The sequence below is a fragment of the Myotis yumanensis genome, unplaced genomic scaffold, assembly GCF_028538775.1.
Source record: "Myotis yumanensis isolate MYYU_CA2020_CCGP unplaced genomic scaffold, mMyoYum1.0.hap1 SCAF_4, whole genome shotgun sequence".
Classification (NCBI taxonomy): domain Eukaryota; kingdom Metazoa; phylum Chordata; class Mammalia; order Chiroptera; family Vespertilionidae; genus Myotis; species Myotis yumanensis.
The window spans coordinates 108,798,030-108,819,473 of NW_027223755.1; the positions used below are offsets into that span (position 1 = coordinate 108,798,030).

The following is a 21,444-nucleotide window of genomic DNA, read 5'->3' on the forward strand; positions in this document are numbered from 1 at the left end:
TGACCACCAGGGGGCAGCTCCTGTGTTGAGCATCTGCCCCCTGGTGGTCAGTGTGCGTCATAGTGACCGGTTGTTCCACCATTCAGTCGATTTGCACATTAGCCTTTTATTATATAGGATAATGGTCATCTTCCATAAATGACCCATAGATTCTTATATCCTCTACCTACAAGGGGTGAAGTTCAGAATGTGTCTTTTTATCCTTTTTTATCCTTTCTTATCATTATACTCCATCCTCCATCCAAAGGCCACTGTCCCTCCAGACCTGTGTTATGCCACACTCTCTGTTTGCTAGGAAATCCTCGCAGGTCTGGCCCAGCCCACACCCATGCATGCCCAGCTGGAGCACAGTGAGTGGGCCAGTCCATGTCCTGGGCAGTCCTGGGCGCTTTCAGCAGATCCTGAGGTCTGTGATCTGAAATTGATTCTTACTAGCATCCAAACCGGATTCTAGATTGGACAGAGCTAAGTGGGAGACAGACTCTGGGTTGGCCTGCACCCTAAGGACCTATAGTTGCGCTGAATTCTAAGCTCCACTCAAGCCTTCATGAGATTCTGGACAAACAAGGCCCAAGCTAGACTGTGCATCCTCCCCAGCAGTGCCCATTTCTGAAATGAAAGGCAAGCCAATGGCATGTGGAAGGAAATATGGGACTGTTTATTGCAAAGCTAGATTGGCAGCTCAGGAAGCAAGGAATGAGACCACAGAAGGCCCTTCTGCAACAGAGGAGCCAGGGAAGGGAGAGGGAGGAAGATGGGTGAAGGGAACTGATGTACATGGACAGCTGCCTCACCCAGGTGCTCTTCTGCTCCTGGGACCGTCCCCCTCAGGAGGACATTTCTGACATGCTGTTTCCACCTCCCTCTGGGCAGCGCTGGCCACGTTGCCCAGGCTGAGGGCTCTGCCAGGCACCAGGCACTCCTCAGAGCCTAGAGCACCTCAGGGCCTAGCAGCAGGCCATCCAGCGAGAAGCCAGGCCCCGCCAGGGAAGGAGCCGTGCTCCCTGGGCCTGTGCAGTAGCGGGCAATGCAGAACTTGCCGGGGACCAAGGGCACCAGGGCCGAGGGACGCCCAGCACCGGCTTCAGCGTCCCTTTAGGATGAGCCGAGTTTTCCCATCTCCAATGAAGAACCTACAACAACAATGGCCCAGTGAGGTCTCTGAGCCCCCAGGGGAGAGTCGCCCAGCCCCTCATCCATCTCTCCAGGCTGAGTTCTCCAGAGAGCTGCCTTCCTGAGCTTTTCCAGCCACCACCTCTAGCTGGGGCAGGTTGGGGGTGGAGGGTGTGTCTCTGCTTGGCTTCAGCCCTTTTCCTAGAGACACTCACGCCACCCTCTGAAAGCAGCAGGCGATAATCAGGGATGCTTTGCACTCGGCCATGTGCTAAGGGGTCCGGGCTAGGCCCACTTGCTGAGCCAAACCCTATCCCTGCACAACCTGGAACAGAAGAACAGGCCCCTATGGATCCTGGAAGCTCCCAAGAAGGGAGAGATTATCCCCCCGACAACATCCACCTTATTATCCACTGCACAACTCCATGGAGCACTGGCCACACTGTTTGATGGGAATGACATCCCTGACATGCGTGCTCGTGGGGCACCGTGTATGTGGTTTTCTATGTGAGTAGGGCCCCCAGGAGTTGGATGACCCCTTGCAGGGAGCAACTCCTCCCCTGCTCTTGGACCTCACCCAAGGCCAGGGTTAGGCTCAGGCTGCAAACACAGCCAGCAGGCGTGCCTGGCCCAGAGCCGCATGACTGACTGAGGGGTAGGCCGACCCACGCTGGGCAGCCACGCCGGTGACCATCAGCCACGCTGCCGTTCTGTTTCCTCTGACCTGCCGAGCGCCTCCGCCTCTGCTGGGAGCCCCCATAGGCGTGAAGCCTGCGCAGAGGACCGCCTGTGGGACCCGTGTCCTGAGACGTTGTTCGGGCAGCTACCTGGCCAGTGCTCCCTGTGCACTCTCAGCTATGGGAGCCAACGGGTTCTCCTTCGGGCCACAGCTGTGCTGAGAGGGATTTCTGTCACTTGTGGTCAAAGGCCCAGAGTCATAACATTGCCTCTGCAGAAGGTTTCCTCTGCTCCTCTACAGACTCAGGTGAGGTCCCATGGCTCTCGGCCTGGACGCTGCGGGAGCTGTCACCCGCTGCCCACCGGCGGGGCAGTGCCCGCGCCCCACCTACCTGACGAGCGCTCCGACCAGCAGGCTGCCCAGCAGCGGGCCCAGCCAGTAGATCCAGTGGAAGGCCCAGTGGTTGGCCACCACAGCCGGTCCAAAGGCCCGGGCAGGGTTCATGCAGGCTCCTGACACGGCACCCCTGCAGACAGCAGCCACACTCATCCCCAGGGTCCCAGCCAGGCCCAGCTCCCCTCAATTTCCCTCCCCAGCTAGGCCTACCTCCCACACCTCCCACACTCCCGCCCTATCTGGGGTTCTGGAGGGTTCCAGAAGACACAGGTAGGGGCGCTAGCACTGGACAGTGAAAGGCTGGCCCCTCCCTGGGCACAGCATCAGCCACACCCATGCCCGTCCAGAAGAATGTCCACAAGGGGTGCCTGGGCAGCAGGAAGGGACAGGGGAAGGGGGGTGCAAGATGGAGTGGGGGGAGGGCAAGTCTCTCCAAAGTTGACAAAGCCACGTCGAGCAGTTGTCAATCATGTGAGCTCTGGAGTCAGGCGGACTTAGGTTCAAAACTCAGCCCAGCTATTTCCAGCTGTGTGACCTCTAACCTCTGTGTTTCAGCTGAGGTGCAAGTACTGTCTCATGGGTTGTCAGGAGTCGATGAGAAAGCGCATATATAGCCATGTCACGCCCATAAGTCACATGCGTGTGGTTAATCTCGGTGACCCAGCAGCTCCTCTAGGCGGCTGTGGCCGGGCCCACCTCTCCAGTTCTGGTGTCCAGAGCCCTGCAGACTTCCCCCCTCACCCATCCCGCCTCCAATAGCCACGCTCAATAGGCTTGTAAGTGAGCCAAGAGCCACTAGGGGGCAGCAAAGCATTGCCACACTTTACACAGGTTCACAGATCTTCCCCACTCTTCCTCCCAAGGATGACATGGGGTGTGGGAGGAGGCAGGATGGCAGAGCCAGGAAACTGTGTCCCAGAGAAAAGAAAGAGCTGGACATTGGGGGGGGGGGGGGGGGGGGGCTCCTCATCCCCTTCAGCAGGATGTGGGCTCTGGTCCCAGATCTGTCACTTAATTTGCTGCTGCCCAGTTACCTTCAGCAAGTCACCGTGTCCTCTCTGAGCCTGTCTCCTCTTACATCACATGAGAGAAGTGACACCTCACCAGCCTTGTCTCCGAGCCCCTTCCCAAGCCTACTGAGCGGCTTAACATAAACCAGACGGTGGTGAGTCAGGCTGAAGCCCGGCTGCCCACTGGCTGAGCAAACAGCCTGCAGAAATGTTTACTGAAATGGGAATAATTTCACACAAAATCCAGTCTTCTGAGTCCCTTGGAGTGAAATGAGAAGGGTCCCTCCAGGCCCCTCCTACACAGAAACCATTTCCCAGAGGGGAACAGAGGAGCCTCCAAAGACCCCACAGCCCCGGCACCCCTGTTGCCTGCCTAATGCGAGGCACGTCTCCATGGGCATTCCCTTCCTGCCCCTATTGGCAATGGAGTCCGTGCCCCTCAGGTAAGCTCTGCAGGGCCAGGCACTGGAGCCCCACGGCTGGGACGCACTCACCCTGCCAGGATGTCCACGGTGACGGAGAAGCCGATGGAGAACGGGGCCAGCGGGCCCTGCGTCTTCTCGTTGATGGCGCCCATGCAGACAGCCAGTGCCAGCAGCATGGTCAGGACGACCTCTGCCAGCACGGCCCCCGCCACCTGCCCCGGCTCCTGAACCGTCACAAAGGCTGCCCCAGACGCGTTCCAGAACCTGTCGCCAGGGCTCACCGCCTGCGGAGAGAAGCCGCTCAGCCCCACGGGGGTGAAGAGGGGCCGGGAGCGCATGCCCCCCCCCCCATAGGGAGGGGTTACAGTCAGCCCGTCCGGCCCACAGCCAGCTCCGCCATTTCCACTGTGTGGCAGTTGTGAGCTATTGGGCTTCTCGAAGCTCACTTTGCTCATCTGTAAAATGGGGATGACCCAGCTGTGGTTCCAGTGGGCCTGAAGCTTCTGTGACTTAGATGATCCTCTTTGAGGAAAGAATACAAAAATCCCTTATTTTTACAAACTTCGCAAACACACATGACCAGGACATTGCTAACCCATGAAAAGTCCCTTCGAAGGGACATGGAGAGCCCCGAGGCTTAAGCGCCATGCGATTCGAGGAAATCGGCCTCAGGGGCCGTGGCAGCACCAGGAGAGGGAAGACAGCAGAGCGGACCACGCTCTGGGCCCTGGACCCGAATCTGGGCTCTGCAGCTCACCAGCCCTCCGACCTGGGCAAGGTACCCACTTCCCTGCGCCTCGTCTCCTCCTCCGTAGAATGGGGATAACGACAGTTGCGCACCCAGGTCATGGGCGCCATCCAGGGCCTGACCTGGCCTCTGGTGAGGTGGTTGGGAAATGGAATGAGCAGGTGTGTGGGAGCTGAGCAGGGCGGGCAGGTGTGTGGGAGCTGAGCAGGGTGGGCAGGTGTGTGCGGGAGCTGAGCAGGGCGGGCAGGTGTGTGGGAGCTGAGCAGGGCGGGCAGGTGTGCGGGAGCTGAGCAGGGCGGGCAGGTGTGTGGGAGCTGAGCAGGGCGGGCAGGTGTGTGGGAGCTGAGCAGGGCGGGCAGGTGTGTGGGAGCTGAGCAGGGCGGGCAGGTGTGCGGAGCTGAGCAGGGCGGGCAGGTGTGTGCGGGAGCTGAGCAGGGCGGGCAGGTGTGCGGGAGCTGAGCAGGGCGGGCAGGTGTGTGCGGGGCTGAGCAGGGCGGGCAGGTGTGCGGGAGCTGAGCAGGGCGGGCAGGTGTGCGGGAGCTGAGCAGGGCGGGCAGGTGTGCGGGAGCTGAGCAGGACGGGCAGGTGTGCAGAGCTGAGCAGAGCGGGCAGGTGTGTGCGGGAGCTGAGCAGGACGGGCAGGTGTGCAGAGCTGAGCAGGGCGGGCAGGTGTGTGGGAGCTGAGCAGGGCGGGCAGGTGTGCGGAGCTGAGCAGGACGGGCAGGTGTGCGGAGCTGAGCAGGGCGGGCAGGTGTGCGGAGCTGAGCAGGGCGGGCAGGTGTGCGGAGCTGAGCAGGGCGGGCAGGTGTGCGGAGCTGAGCAGGGCGGGCAGGTGTGCGGAGCTGAGCAGGACGGGCAGGTGTGTGGGGCTGAGCAGGGCGGGCAGGTGTGAAGAGCTGAGCAGGGCGGGCAGGTGTGAAGAGCTGAGCAGGGCGGGCAGGTGTGAAGAGCTGAGCAGGGCGGGCAGGTGTGAAGAGCTGAGCAGGGCGGGCAGGTGTGTGGGAGCTGAGCAGGGCGGGCAGGTGTGCGGAGCTGAGCAGGACGGGCAGGTGTGCGGAGCTGAGCAGGGCGGGCAGGTGCGGAGCTGAGCAGGACGGGCAGGTGTGTGGGGCTGAGCAGGGCGGGCAGGTGTGTGGGGCTGAGCAGGGCGGGCAGGTGTGTGGGGCTGAGCAGGACGGGCACTGGAGGGAGAGCCTGGGCACTGCTCTGCATCAAGGACCAGAGCCGGAGAGTCGGCAGGGAATGGGGTCTTACATGGGGGCATGGGGCCCAGGGCAGGGAACAGCAATATGAGACTTGAGACCAAAGTCTGCAATGGGCCAGATCTTAGAGCCATCGCCCAACCCCAGCCCGCTAGCAGGCCCACCCACCACCTCCACCCTCCCACTCACCCACACGTGCCTAGCAAGGCCTACATCTTGAAGGAACCCTAGTTGGACTGACACTTGAGGGAAGGAAGGAGAAGAAAGAGAGGGAGAGGGAAACGGGGGAGGGGGAGGGGGAGGGGAGGGGAGGGGAGGGGAGAGGGAGAGAAAAGAAGGAAAAGAGAGAGAATGGAAGAAAGAAGGGAGATGAAGGGAGGGTGGGAAGGAAGGAGGGACTGAGGCAAAAAGGGAGGGAGGGAAGGAGAGAGGGAGGAAGGGAGGGAAGGACAGGCCTACGGAGGGACACAGGGAGGGAGGCAGGCACTATGGAAATTCTGGGACAGAAAGGAAGAGCCGGACTTCGTGTTGGGATGAGAGGATTCCATTGGGAAGTTGAATTTGAACTCCCATCGAAGGTGGAGAACTCGGGTTAGGGGCAAGCTGGGCAACACACCGAGAGGTGAGCTCGGGGCTCTGGGAGGAGAACTGTGTTCCCCCCGGCAGCCCAGGCAGAGCTGGGTGGGCGCCTGTGGCTGAGCGAGTGGCTGAGCGAGTGGCTGGTGGCTGAGCGAGTGGCTGAGCGAGTGGCTGAGCGAGTGGCTGGGTGAAACATGCGGAAACATTAGGACCAGCAAACCCACCGAAAGCCAGGAGTGGACTGGGAGGAAAAGCTCTGGTGCGGAACTTGCCTCCGCTGTCCTGGGCTGTCCAGACGCGGAGAGAACGGGGTGGGTTTGGAGTGAACCAGTGCCCCCCTCCCAAGTAGAGAAGGCCCACCTGGTCCCACTGGAGGAAACAGGCAGAGTTGGACAGTCCCCACCCCCGCCCCCAGCAGCCCCCCCGAGGGGATCACCCACCTTGGCCAGGGAGGCCCCGAGCAGCCCCCCGCACAGCTGGGACACCCAGTAGGGAAGCAGCATCGTCAGGTTGAGGCCTCCGACCAGCATGGCCGCCAGGGACACGGCAGGGTTAAAGTGTCCACCGCTGTCACCCAAGAAGCAGAAGGAAGTCATGAGGCCAAGGCGCAGGCTGTGCCGAGGGGACGGGTCCCAACCAGCCCCCCAGGCCGGCCCTGCGCGTAGGGCCCAGCCCACAGGGACAGGCACCATCGCAGCCATTTCCCCGAGGTGCCCAGTGGTGGCGCGGGGCCTGGGCGAGCCCGAGAGGGGAGGCTGAATAGATATTTGTTGGAAAGCCAGTGACTGAGGGAAACGCTGGCGTTAGAGGGAGGCAGTCGCCTGAGGCGCAGACGGCATGGTCTCCCCAGCCAGCGGCCTGGTTCAGAGCCAGTCTGCCCCTGAGCAGCCGTGTGACCTCGGGCAGCAACGCACCTCTCTGCCTCATGACCCCACCTCCTGAGGCTGCTGCGAAGATAGAATGATTAGCACATGTGCACATGCCTGTTCCATACATGGGGAGGACTTGGTAAACACAGGTATTATCATCCCCACTCCGACCCCTGTGCCCCCAGCCAACATGTGATAGCGCTTCCTCCAGCCCCGCCCCGTGGGACAGAAGAGCGTGTGCTATTCGTGCCCCGGGACGCCCCGTGGGACAGAAGAGCATGTGCTATTCGTGCCCCGGGACGTTTAAAAGAAATGTCAGCGTTCTCTTCCCCCCTCTTCTTCTGGGGAACAGAATTTGGGTCTCTTCGTTCCGCTCCATTCCCTGAGTGAGATGAAACACGGCGGCCGGGCCCGCATCGCCCTGCCCCGCGCCCCTCACTGTGCTGGCTCTCCTGGAAGCCAGGGGCTCCCGGGTGGGGCTCCGTCCAGACGGACACTGTGCAAGAGCCCCCACCCCCTCGGGTCACCACTCGATGGGCCAGGACCACTCAGGTGGGTGGGAAACCCCTCTAGCAGCTGCTGTCCCAGGGAAACCTCGAGGCTGGAGCACCCCTTCTAACGCTCACAGCAGCAGAGCAGCCAGTGGGGACTGAGCCCTCCCCATCGCTGCTTTCCCCTGGGCCTCCCCACTCCCAACCCCCCCCTTCCCCACCCCGACACCCCCCCCCCCCCCCTTCCATGTAGCTCTGCTGCTTACCAGCCCTGTAACCTCGGGAAGGCTCGCTGTCCTGTCTCCCTGTCTCAGCGGGAGGCGGGTGAGGGAACTGCCAGGGGCTCAGGCCGGCAGTGTTAGGACAGCGCCTGGTACTGGCCCTGTCGCATGCGTGTCAGCCGGTGATAAAGTGCTTTTAAACACCCCTATGGGCCCCGTTTTCTGGGTGGAGGGGTTCAAATTGGAAGCGTGACTTGCCCCGAGGCACAGAGCTCGTGGGCTGCGGGGCTAGATGCGAGCCCCCGGCCACACGGCCGTCCACGCGCTCCCGGAGCCTGAGTGGGTGCCCGGGGCTCCCTCTGACACTTAGCTGCAGGTCAGCGCCCGGCTGAGCGCTCGCACCCCCTCACCTGATGTTGCCCAGCGTGGCGACCAGGAGGCCCAGCGCCAGCCCGTGGGCCAGCGCCGGCTGCAGCAGCCCCGCTTCCGGCCCGTTCCCGATGACCGACAGGCACCCGATGAAGATGAAGAGGGCAGAGCCCAGCAGTTCGACTAGGCAGGGCCGCACCAAGCGCTCATGCCACCACCCGCGCCCCCTGCCTTCCACGCTCGGCTCCTTCCCCTTGCCGCTGCCAAATTCAAGGTCCCCCATAGACACGGTGGCGGCCTGCAGAAGGGAAGGGAGTGGGGCTGGGAGGAAGGGCGGCCAGGAGAAGCCCCCCCACCCCCCAGAGTGAACTCTCAGTGACCCTGGAGGGCCAGGCTGGGGAGCCGAGGGCAGTGGGCTCACCTCTGCAGACATGAGGGCCGCTGCACGGACGGCTGGGCCTGGCTGGCCGGCCGCACCTGCTCTCGGACACACGCTTATCTCGGGCTGGAGCTGCCGATCCCAGCGCAGGCTCTGCCCTTTAACAGGCGCGAGAAAGCAGTGAGCAGGTGGGAGGTGGCCCTGCGGCCCAGAAAAGGAAACAGTTTTCTTTTTAATCTCAACTGGGCAGGGCAGGGGCTGGTTAAGGATTGCCGAGCTTTCTGCCACCAGGGGAAGGCGCTGGCTTAGCGGCAGCATCCGGAGGGGAGGCCAGCCCCCGCGGTCACCGTCAGGGTCCAAAGCAGACCCGCATGTGCAAGAGGACGCGAGGACTGCCCCTCGTTAGGCCCGCACACGGCGGTAGCAGCCCACTCATCCTCAGGTTGTCCCGCCAATTCCCACAGACATCTCCTCATTCACGAGACCCAACACCTCCGCTCACGCACCTCATCGCCGGATCCAGGCTGAGCTGTGACGGGTGACCCTTCACTGATAGGCAGTTGGGCGCAGGAGAAGCCGTGGGCCTTAGAAACAGGCCACCGGGGTTCCGCGCCAACTCTGAGCGCTACTTACCGTCTCTGCACTTTAGCTTGCTCCCTACATGTGCGGATGATGGTGACCAGGGCCGCCATGAGGCTTACGGAGTTAGCACATATATGTAAAGTGCTCCCAACAGTGCCAGACACATGATAAGCACAGTGAGGTGCCTACTAATTTATAACATGTATTGATGTGTAATCAATATTTATTGAGTACTTTCTACATGCCAGGCTTTGGGCTACATACCTTACATGTGCTCTCTCATTTAACCCCACAACAACCCCACTAGGCAGGTACCTTAATAATAGTACATTTACAGATGGGGACGTGGAGATTCAGGAAGCTTAAGTTTCACAGGGTTTGTGATTGCAAAACTTGTGGGCTACGTCACACAAAAAAGACAAGTACTGTATGATTCCACTTATACAGGTAGCGAGAGTAGATAAACTCAGAGAAGGTAGAATGGTGGCTGTCGGGGGCTGGGGAGGGGAAGCGGGGTGAGTGTTTAATGGGCACAGAGCTTCAGTTTGGGAAGATGAAGTCTGGAGGTGGATGGTGGTGATTACACAACAATGGGAATGCACTTAAAGCCACCGGACCACACACTTAAAATAACTGACTTCGTAAATTTATGCTACGTATATTTTACCTCAATTGAAAAAAAAACACTGAATTAAGCCACTTCCTTTTTAAAATGGAAGGAAAGAGGGAGGGAGGGAGGGAGGGAAGGAGGGTGGAAGGAGGAAGGAAGGGAGAAGGATGGAAGATAGATGCATGGATGGAAGGAAGGAAGGAAGGAAGGAAGGGAGGGAGGAGGAAGGAAGGAAGGAAGGAAGGAAAGAAGGAAGGAAGGAAGGAGGAAGGAAGGAAGGAAGGAAGGAAGGAAGGAAGGAAGGAAGGAGGAAGGAAGGAAGGAAGGAAGGAAGGAAGGAGGAAGGAAGGAAGGAAGGAAGGAAGGAAGGAAGGAGGAAGGAAGGAAGGAAGGAAGGAAGGAAGGAAGGAAGGAAGGAGGAAGGAAGGAAGGAAGGAAGGAAGGAAGGAAGGAAGGAAAGATGGATGGATAGAAGGAAGGAGAGAAGGGTTTCCTTATTCATCCATTCAGCAAATATTTAAATGCCTGCAGTGAAACAGTCCCCAACTGAGCCATGTGGAAATGCACAGTGAACAGGACTAGCAGGTTCGGGTCCATGCTCACAGCATCTCAGGGTTTGTATGTACAGATGGAGAAATGGTGCCACAGATGCAGGGTTTTACTGACGCTTTCCACCCTTATTGACTAGTCACCACATACCTAACACACTCTGCGTGTATTCATAACAAGCCTATGAGGTAAGTCTTGATTACTTCTCATCCCATTTTCAGATGATAAAAACAAGGCGCAGAGAACTTGCCCAAATGTGTGTAGATAAAAAGCATCGCCTCCGCACAGGAGTGGGTGGACAGCTTGTGGATGGCTCTTTTTGGCAGGAGACCCTGAATGCAGCGCCTCTTGGACATCCGCACGTGTCGGAAGGAGTGGGGTCTGCTCTCTGCTGATTATCTGGGGCCCGTTCTCACCCTCCTCCCCTCCCACAGCACAGAGCACCAGATGTATCTTATGCCCTTCCTGCCGGTCCCGCAAATGGCAACATGAGATAGAGGTCAGCCCTCCACTTCCCCATCGCCCTCATTCTTTGCCCAAATCCTGCCAAGTGCTGCTTCTGGAATATTTTTCTCCTGTTCTCACCCAGGCTTTGTCAGTTCTTGCTTGGTCTCTTGAAGAAAATCGAACCTTCAGTGTACAGCTTCCAGGTGCCAGGCTCTGCACTGGGCACTTCTCAGGCATTTCCCCACTTCACAGGCAGAAACTTCCGGCTGGTAACACTAGAATAAATCCTCATCCGGTCTCCTTGCCTCACTCTGTTTTAACCCATTCCTCTGACACTGGGAGTGAGCCGGGCACAGGTGGACTCTTCGGTCCAGGCTTGGGGATCAGACTTCTCCATCTATGCCTGCTCTCTCTGCTTCAGTTTCCTCTTTCATAAAAAACTAGAGGCCCGGTGCATGAATTCATGCACTAGTGGGGTCCCTCTGCCTGGCCTGCGGGATCAGGCCGAAACCGGCTCTCTGATATCCCCCAAAGGGTCCCAGATTGTGAGAGGGCGCAGGCCAAGCTGAGGGACCTCACTGGTGCACGATTGGGGCCAGGGAGGGACGCAGGAGGGCTCCAGGGCATGTCCGGCCCATCTCACTTGGCCAGATCCCAGCAACAAGCTAATCTACCAGTCAGAGCATCTGCCCCCTGGTGGTCAGTGCACATCATAGCGAGCGGTTGAGCGGCCTTAGCATATCATTAGCATATTACACTTTGATTGGTTGAACAGCCGAACGGCCAACCAGACACTTAGCATATTAGGCTTTTATTATATAGGAAGGGCTAATGGTGGTACCTATCCCCCTGGGGTTGTAGTGTGGGTGAAATGAGACAGTGTGCTTATTAGCCAAGTGCCCAATTCAGAGCAGGTGCTCAATATGTCGTAGCTATTAACATGGTTTGTATTAGTCAGAGTAGGCTAAGCTGTGTAACACATAACCCCAACATTTCAATGGCTTCATATAATAAAAAAGGACTCATTGTTCACATAATGGTCCATAGCAGGCTCTTTACCACATGTGACTCAGGGATCCAGGCCACTTCCACTTGGAGACCCACCATCTAGGTCCTCAGATCTTCTCCTCCAGCCAGCACATGGGAAAGAGAGAATGTGGGGCGCTGTGCAGGAGGTTTTCATGGGCTACCAAGGTTTGATTAGTAAGAATTCTGTCCATCGAAAAACCACTAGACTTAATAAATGAATTCGGCAATGTAGCAGGATACAAAATTAACATCCAGAAATCCATGGCTTTTTTATACACCAATAATGAACTCACAGAAATAGAAACTAGAAAAACAATCCCATTTACCATTGCAACAAAAAAAATTAAGATACCTAGGAATAAACTAAACTAAGGAAGTAAAATACCTGTACTCAGAAAACTACAGGACGTTGAAAAAAGAGATAGAGGAAGACATAAACAAATGGAAGAATATACCATGTTCATGTATTGGTAGAATCAACATCATTAAAATGTCCATACCACCCAAAGCAATCTATAGTTTCAATGCAATCCCCATTAAGATATCAACGGAATATTTCACAGACCTAGAACAAACTCTCCAAAAATTCATCTGGAATAAAAAAAAGACCCCAAATAGCCACAGTAATCCTAAGAAAGAAGAAAAAAGTCAGAGGGGTCACAATGCCAGATATCAAGCTATATTACAAAGCCAATGTTCTCAAAACAGCCTGGTACTGGCATAAGAACAGACATATAGACCAGTGGAAGAGAACAGAGAACTCAGAAATCGACCTAAGCCATTATTCTCAATTAATATTTGACAATGGAGGCAAGAGCATGCAATGGAGTCGTCTCTTTAATAAATGGTGTTGGGAAAATTGGACAGATACATGCAAAAAAATGAAACTAGACCACCAACTTACACCATACACAAAAATAAACTCAAAATGGATAAAGGACTTAAACGTAAGATGAGAAACCATAAAAATCTTAGAAGAATCCATAGGCAGCAAAATATCAGACATATATCATAGCAATATCTTTACCGATACAGCTTCTAAGGCAATGGAAACTAAGGAGAAATTAAACAAATGGGACTACATCAAAATAAAAAGCTTCTGCACAGCAAAAGAAACCATCAGCAAAATGACAAGAAAGCCCACTGCATGGGAGAACATATTTGCCAATGTTATCTCTGATAAGGGTTTTATCTCCAAAATTTACAGGGAACACATACAATTTAACAAAAGGAAGGTAAACAATCCAATCAAAAAATGGGCAAAGGACTTCAATAGACAGTTTTCAAAAAAGGACATTCAGAAGGCCAAGAGACATATGAAAACATGCTCAAATCACTAATCATCCAAGAGATGCAAATCAAAATGACAATGAGGTACCATCTCACACCTGTCAGAATGGCCATCATCAACAAATCAACAAACAACAAGTGCTGGAGAGGATGCGGAGAAAAAGGAACACTCGTGCACTGCTGGTGGGAATGCAGACTGGTGCAGCCACTGTGGAAAACAGTATGGAGTTTCCTCTAAAAATTTAAAATGGAACTGCCATTTGACCCAGTGATCCCACTTCTAGGAATATATCCCAAGAAATCAGAAACATCAATCAGAAAGGATATATGCTCCCCTATGTTCATAGCAGCACAATTCACCATAGCTAAGATTTGGAAACAGCCAAAGTGCCCATCAAAAGATGAGTGGTACATCTTTTGATGGGCACTTTAGATTAAAAACGGTGGTACATCTACACAATGGAATATTACATTGCTGTAAAAAAGAAGGAACTCTTACCATTTGCAACAGCATGGATGGAGCTGGAGAGCATTATGCTAAGCGAAATAAGCCAGTCAGAGAAAGATAAATACCACATGATCTCACTCATTTATGGAATATAATGAACAACATAAACTGATGAACAAAAATAGAGCCAGAGAAAAAAAATATTTTAGAATAGAAGTAATCATGTTATTTGCAGATATTTAATATTTCCTGCAACTTTTGTGATATTATACTATATTAGTACAGTTTTGGTAATATTATTAAATTTAAAATCTTTTTTTCTTGAAAAAAATCAATTCTGTCCCACAGCCCCGCCTGACCACAGAGGAGTCGGGAAAGGAGCCTGGCTGTGTGCTACACATCGGGAAAGGAAGGTTTGTTGCCCAGATTGTTGGTTTAATCATGCCCTTCCCTAACTTGAAACCTTTCAGTGCCACTGTGGCTTCCAGGGCACAGCCGACCCCCTTAGCCAGCCATCCCCGGACTCGTCTCCTGCCCGTGACCCTAACACCTGTCAGGTGAGCGGTGTGCCTCGCCCCTCTCACCTGCGCCATCCTTGTTTCTCTTGTCCTCTGGCCAACTGCTCCTCCTTCAAATATCCAACCAGGGCCCTGCCTCCCTGCCTCCAGGCCTGCTGGGTGTCCATCCTCTAGACAAGGATTTCTGCCTTTTCATCTCATGGCACATAAACTAATTACTAAAATCCGCCCAGTTGCCCTAACTGGTTTGGCTCAGTGGATAGAGCGTTGGCCTGCGGACTCAAGGATCCCAGGTTCGAATCCGGTCAGGGGCATGTACCTTGGCTGCGGGCACATACCCAGTAGGGGTGTGCAGTAGGCAGCTGATCGATGTTTCTCTCTCATCAATGTTTCTGACTCTATCCCTCTCCCTTCCTCTCTGTAAAAAATCAATAAAATATAAAAATAAAATAAAATAAAATAAAATAAAATCCGCCCAGCCGATGTGGCTCAGTGGTTGAGCATCAACCTACGAACCAGCAGGTCATGGCTCAATTCCCAGTCAGGGCACATGCCGGGATTACAGGCTCGATCCCCAGTAGGGGGTGTGCAGGAGGCAGCTGATCAATGATTCTCTCTCATCATTGATGTTGTGGGTTTTTTTTTCTTTCTCTCTCTTTATCCCATCCTCTCTGAAATCAATAAAAACATATTTTAAAAAATAAAATGAAATTCTGCATCACACCCCAAAAATATATTTTGCCCATCTGACAAAAAAACAACAACAAGGTATAATTTCTATTTATTCACACCAGACAGCTATTGTTGTGTTGGCTGTTGTCATTTTTTTTTATTTGACAATCTAAGGGAAAAGAGGTCAGAGCCCCTGCCTAAACAGTCAGGTATTGCGGGTTTGAAACCTTCTGTGGCCACGGGTGTTCCGCGGCACACGGGCTGAAATCGCTGCTCAGTCATGCTCCTCCCTCACTCCAGCCGCGCCGACGCCGGAGCCGAAGCCAGCGGCCCTCCAGGAAAACACGGATCGTCACACAGCAAAACAACACATTTCCACAACCTAAGAACTTTGGCCTGGCCCGATGTCTCCAAAGACAAAAAAAAATCATCAGACTAACCGGTGGGCGGGGTACAACGGCTTCCTCAGACACTGTTTGACGGCAAACCTCCCAGTCTCCCCCGGGGCCAGCTGACGCGACCAAGTCTCTAATTTGTGCCGCTGCTAGGATGCAACATGCAAGACGGTTCTGCACCTGCAGGCCCCTACCTGCCATCCGCCTGCAGGTGCAGGGGGTGTCAAAGCAGCCGCACTTTACCAGGCGCACGGCCCTCCCCTCCTGCCTCTTGTGAGGCTGGCCGTCACCCAAGAAGGGACGCCGGGGCCATGGCCGCCATCCTGAGACCAGGATGGATGGAGCATTGATGACATCACTACACCTCCCAACCAGCTCCAAGATCACTTCTGGTTAAATCAACCTGCCCATCCCAGAGTGTGCCCAGGGCACCCAAGGGAGCCACAGGGGACTCCGAGGGGCGGGGGGATGTTTTAACTGTTCATGGGGAATATCATGATGCTAACATCTGTCAGACACCGTGCGAATTACTAGCTCAAGGTCATTCCCAGTTGTAATAATAAATAGCCTACATTCCTTTCGACGAACACCACAGCTTTGCAAAGCTGGTTTTGTGGGGTCACCCTAACAAGAGAAAAAACGTGAGTATGAATGTGGAAGAGGAAGAGGGTGGTGGCACCCCACCTGTCTGCTCTGGGGAGCTGCAGGGCCCCAAAGCACACAGCCCACGGTAAGTAACTGTTTAAGAATGAAAGTTGTTTAAGAACCCAATTAAACCAAGTTATTTAGTTATAGTTATTTAAGAAGGAAATAAAAAACGTATGCCTGTATGTGGGGTTTTAAATAGCTACTGAGTTGTTAAGATGGAAGTGCTAAGATTCTGGCACTAACTTCCGAATAGCAGCAGCCCTAGGTGTGCTTTGGCGGGAACATCGTGAGCCAAGAGCGTGGGAGCCACCGGAGGAAACAGCCTGTCCGGTCTCCCTCAGCAGAGACCTCCTCCCTCCGGCCATGCGCTCCCTCCCTCCCTCCCATCCCTTCCGGAGACACTGGGCTGTCTGTTGCGTTTCTCCCTGAACGTGGCCACTGCTGTAAGGCAGATGCTGAGCTGTGTGCTCGGGGACAAGCACAGACAACGCAGAGCCTCCCCCTCGTTGCTGAAAGGGTGGCTATTTCCACTGAGTGGCTCAGATCACAGGCTTGTCTGAGCTTGAGCACCTCCCTCCCCCGTGGAAGCCAGCAGCGCCCATGGGTCCCCAGCAGGGCCACGTTCAAATGCTGGCTCTCGAGAGGCATGGCAACCAGGCATCAGACGTGTTGGCTATTCAGACTGACAGCCGGGACCTCACTGGACCGAGGAAGCGGCCCATGAGTCTCACCCACGAGGACCCGCCTGCACGCCATCCGCACGGCAGCCACAATGGCTCCGTCCACAAGAGGAACCAGGATGGTCCCTTGTCACCTGCTGCTTTTATTGGATCGTAACAACTATTAACATTAAATCATTCCACAGAAGAGGAAATCCAATGGTCAACAAACATGAAAAGACAATCTCTCTAACAGCCGGAAAACTCTTCAAATTAAATCAACAGAACATTTTTAAGTGATTGACGTTCGATACGGACAAAGATGGAGAAATAGGCAAACTCATACATTGCTGGTGGGAGTGTAACTTGCTACAATATCCGTAACACAATCTTGCAACACTTATTAAATAGTTAAATCCACATTCCCCAAGACCCAGCAGCCTCGTGGCTGCAAACGGATCCTATGGAAACAAAACCTCTAATGGGAAAGTGTCTGTGCAGGGATTTTGATTCCATCATTTATTGTAGAAAAACCTGGCAACTGTCTGAATGGTCACAATAGATGTCGCTCTCAGTGTTTAAAATACCCCTGAGCTGTACTCACCCTCAAGTGTTTGGACAGTCTGTTTCTTTTACTCAAACTGTTCCCTAAATCTGGCAAAATCCTACTCATCCTTCACGTCTCAGCTAAGATAGGCTGTTACTAAAGAGAGTAAGGGAGCCCCGGCCGGTGGCTCAGTTGGTTGGAGCGTCGTTCCATACCAAGAGGTTGCGGGTTCAATCCCTAGTCTGGGCACATACAGGAGGCAACCAGTCAATGTTTCTCTGTCTCTGTTTCTTTCCCCACCTCCTCTATCTCTGAAATCAATAAAAACATATCCTTGAGTGAGGAGTAAAAAGAGAGAAAGGGTAAGAGAGAAAGCATCAAGGAAAATTCAAGCCACGTGGACCGGGGAGCAAATAAATCAATGTCACAAATAAAGTGGAAAAAGTAAGACAAGAGCACACCCTGAGCCACATGAAGTTCAAAAACCAGCAAAGCCAACCGCTATCAGCTTTGAGAGGCAGTGGTGGGACGGGCGCGTGGAGCCTTCCGGGGCGCTCACGTCCTGTTCGTGACCCAGATGCTGGCAGCTGCATTGGTGAGTCCCCATTGCGAAAATTCATTCAGCTGCTACAATTCATGTACTTTCCACGTGTGTTGTCTATAATAATAAAAACGTAATATGCTAATTAGACCAGACGTCCTTCCGGACGACCTTCCGGACGACCTTCCAGACGAAGCCGGGGCTGCGAGGGAAGCCCAGGTCCCGGGTGCCAGAGGGAAGCCAGTGCTGGCAGCCGGGGGAAGGAAGGCCTACTCTTGCATGAATTTCATGCATTAGGCCTCTAGTACTCTCTAGTACTTCAATAAAAAGCTAAAAATAAAACCGACCGGCTTTTAGGAAGTTACTTTCTGGACATAACCAAGAGGAAAGCTGTGGGTGAATCTGTGGTCCCTAAGAATGGACTACTGACTCAAACTGCGCTGTTGGCATGACACAGTATCCGTCTCCGGGGGATAGAAAATTACACACATTTAGAAATTGCCTTTAAAACCCAGCAGGCTTTACCACACCCGTTGTGATCTCACTCGCTGAAGTTGCCAGCAGAAATGAGGTCAGCAGGCCCCGGCCCTGGCCCGGAACAGAGCCAGAAATCACTGACTGACTCATTTGGTTTTAGAAAAGTTACCTCTAGAACGGGAATAATTTATTGAGGTATAACTCATAGACAATAAATTACACATTTAAGGTGTGCAGTTGAGCAGTTTTGGCTCATGCGCACACCCACGGAGCCATCACCAAAATCAAGAGTGACATGGATCACCTTCAAAGGTTTCCTCGCGACACCGGGCTTCTTTCAGTCAGCACATTTGTTTTAGGCTCGGCCGTGGCTGTGTTGTGGGGAGGGGGCTCGTTTCTTCTGCCTGCTGTATAGCGTTCTGTCATAGAATGATCCACGTGTTTATCCACACACCCACGGGGGAACATTTCCCTAGTTTCAGGATGTTCCAAATCCAGCACCTCTGAACATTTCTGTACAAGTCTTATTAATGACACACATCTCATCTGTCTGGAGGAAATACCTAAAAGTGGAACGGCAGAAGTGCACTCAACTGTGAAGAAACCACCAACGTGGCCCTAGCTGGTTTGGCTCAGTGGATAGAGCATCAGCCAGTGGACTGAAGGGTCCCAGGTTCAATTCCAGTCAAGGGCACATGCCCGGCTTTTGGACTTGATCCCCAGTAGGGGGTGTGCAGGAGGCAGCCGATCAATGATTCTCTCTCAACATTGTTTCTATCTCTTTCTCTCCCTCTCCCTTCCTCTCTGAAATCACTAAAAATATTTTTTTTAAAAAGAAACCACCAGCCTGTTTTCCAAAATGCCCGTGTAGTCACACCTGCCAAGTCCAGCTGCTGTGTTCTCCCAACAGTGGGTGAGGCCAGACTTTAGGGTCTTAGAGCTTCTAATAGGTGCACAATGGTTTCTCATTGTGGTTTTAATTTGCATAAAAAATGGGTGAAGTGGGTCTAGGTACACAATTCCAGTGTAAAATAAGTAAGTCATGGGGGGTGATGCACAGCATGGCGACCGTAGCTAACAAAGCGGTCCTGTATTTGAGAATTGTTAAGAGAGTCGATCTTAAATGTTCTCATCACACACAAAAAGGTTTGCGATTCTGTGAAATGAAGGATCTTAACCAGATTTGTGGTGATTATTTTGCAATATGTACAAATACCCAATCATGCTGCACACCTGAAACTAATATAACGTTAAGTTTAAATTATATCTCAATAAAGAAAAGAATCAACAAGGAGTGGAACAAGTAATGTAATGACATTCCTTTGCTTTTGTTTCTCTGATTTTGTTTTAAAAGAGAATTTTTGTCCAATGGACAGTTTCTGATTCTAATAAAATTGTCAGACTGCAATTCTCTAAGTGCTACCACCTTTTAAGAAACATCCTATATTGGATGTATATATGTTTACAAGGATTATATTTTGTTGGATTGATCCCTTTAGTATTATGTAGAGACCTCCTTTGTTTCTTGTTTTGAAGTCTATTTTGTCAGATATGAGTATTACTACCCCAGCTTTTTTATATATATAGTTTTCATTTGCATGGAAAATTTTTTCCCACCTTCACTTTCATTTTTTGTCTTTTGTTCTGAGGTGGGTCACTTGGAGACAGCATATATATGGGTCAAGATTTCTTATCTATTTAGTTACCCTATGTCTTTTGATTGGAGCATGTAATCCATTTACAGTTAAGGTTATTATTGATAGGTACTTATTTATTGTCATTTTTATTTCTTATGCCTCTCTCTCACTTCTTCTTACAACAGTTCCTTTAACATCTCTTGCAATGCTAGTTTGGTGGTAATTAACTTATTTAGCCTTTTTTATTTTTTTGGTCTGGGAAGCTCTTTATTTTACCTCCAATTTTGGAGGAGCAGTCTTGGTTTTATATCCTCAGTTTTCATTACTTTGAAAATGTCATGCCATTCCCTTCTGACCTGTAGAGTTTCTGTTGATAAATCAACTGACAGCCTTATGGGGACTTCCTTTTAGGTAACTGACTGCCTGCCTCTCTCGCACTGCCCTTAAGATTCTCTTTGTCTTTAACGTTTGCCATTTTAATTATGATGTGTCTTAGTATGGATCTCTTTGTGTTCATCTTAACTGGGACTCTCTGTGCTTCCTGAACCCGTGTGGTTTTTTCCTTCACCGGTTTAGGGAAGTTTTCTGTCATTATTTCTTCAAACATGTTGTCTATTCCTTGCTCACTTTCTTCTCCTTGGAGTACCTCTATAATGCAGATGTTTTTGTTTCATGATATCCCAAAGTTCCCTTAAACTGTCCTCATGCTTTTTAATTCTTTCTTCTTTTTGTTACTCTGATTGACTTTTTTCTACCTTATCTTCTAATTTTCTGATTCAATCCTCTGCTTTTTCTAACCAACTATTAATTCCTTCCAGTGTATTTTTCATTTCAGCTGTCTTCATTTCTGACTGGTTGTTGTTCACTGTTTCTGTGTCCTTTTTCATGAGCATTCTAAAAACCATTACTTCATACACTTTTTCTGATAAATTGCTTTCCTCCATTTCCCTTTGTGTGTGTTTTTTCTAGAGATTCCTCCTGTTCTTTCATTTGGGGCCTGGTTTTTTTGTTTCCCCATTTTTACTGCTTCTTTGTGTTTGTTTCTGTATATTGGATAAGACTGCTATGCCTCCCAGACTTGGTGGGTTGGCCTTCTTGTGGGATCCAGTAGTGCAATCTCCTTGATCTTTTGAGCTGTGTGCACTAGGAATGCCGCTTGTGTGGCTTATGTGAACCCTCCTGTTGTATTTGGGTCTTGATTGCTGTTGTCCTCCTGTTCATGGGTGGGCTCAGCCCTCAGGCTTGCTGACTGCGAGGCTCAGCCCTGACCACATTGTGCCAACTGTTACACAGGTGCTGACAGAACAAAACACGACCAAACTGAAAACAACATGAGAACAACAACAAAAAAGCACCAAACCGCCCTGACCGGTTTGGCTCAGTGGATAGAGCATTGGCCTGGGGACTGAAGGGTCCCGGGTTCGATTCCGGTCAAGGGTATGTACCTTGGTTGCAGGCATATCCCCAGTGCAGGGTGTGCAGGAGGCAGCTGATTGATGTTTCTCTCTCATCGATGTTTCTGGCTCTCTATCCCTCTCCCTTCCTCTCTGTAGAAAATCAACAAAATATACGCCTGAACTGCATAGTACCGAACCCTGCATATGCTGTTTTTTCCTATACATACATACCTATGATAAATCTTGATGTATAAGTTAGGCACAGTAAGAGATTAACAATAATAAAATGGAACAATTACAACACACAGTAACAAAAGTCAGGAGCATGTGGCATTACTAATAAAATAAGGGTGGCTGGCGCGCCAGTCCTGCCAGACCTGGGCAGCCCCTCCGACACCCCAGCCACCTGAGGACTAAGGGTGGGGAGTGTCTATCACATGGCATCTGGGACAAAGGGAGGGTTCCCATCCCACAGGCCAGGATGGTGAGGTTTCATCACACTACTCAGAACATCATG

General features: G+C 52.4%; 1 protein-coding gene across 1 annotated transcript; it reads right to left on the minus strand.

Annotated features, from left to right (window-relative positions):
- Positions 1-695: 695 nt before the first annotated feature.
- AQP8 (aquaporin 8) lies at positions 696-8,397 on the minus strand. The gene is made up of 5 exons (XM_070411670.1): positions 8,144-8,397; positions 6,593-6,719; positions 3,693-3,907; positions 2,184-2,318; positions 696-1,133 (listed from the first exon to the last, which is right to left on the minus strand). Exons 1-5 carry the CDS (start codon positions 8,383-8,385, stop codon positions 1,085-1,087), a joined length of 768 nt encoding a protein of 255 aa, XP_070267771.1. The 5' UTR covers positions 8,386-8,397; the 3' UTR covers positions 696-1,084.
- Positions 8,398-21,444: the final 13,047 nt, after the last annotated feature.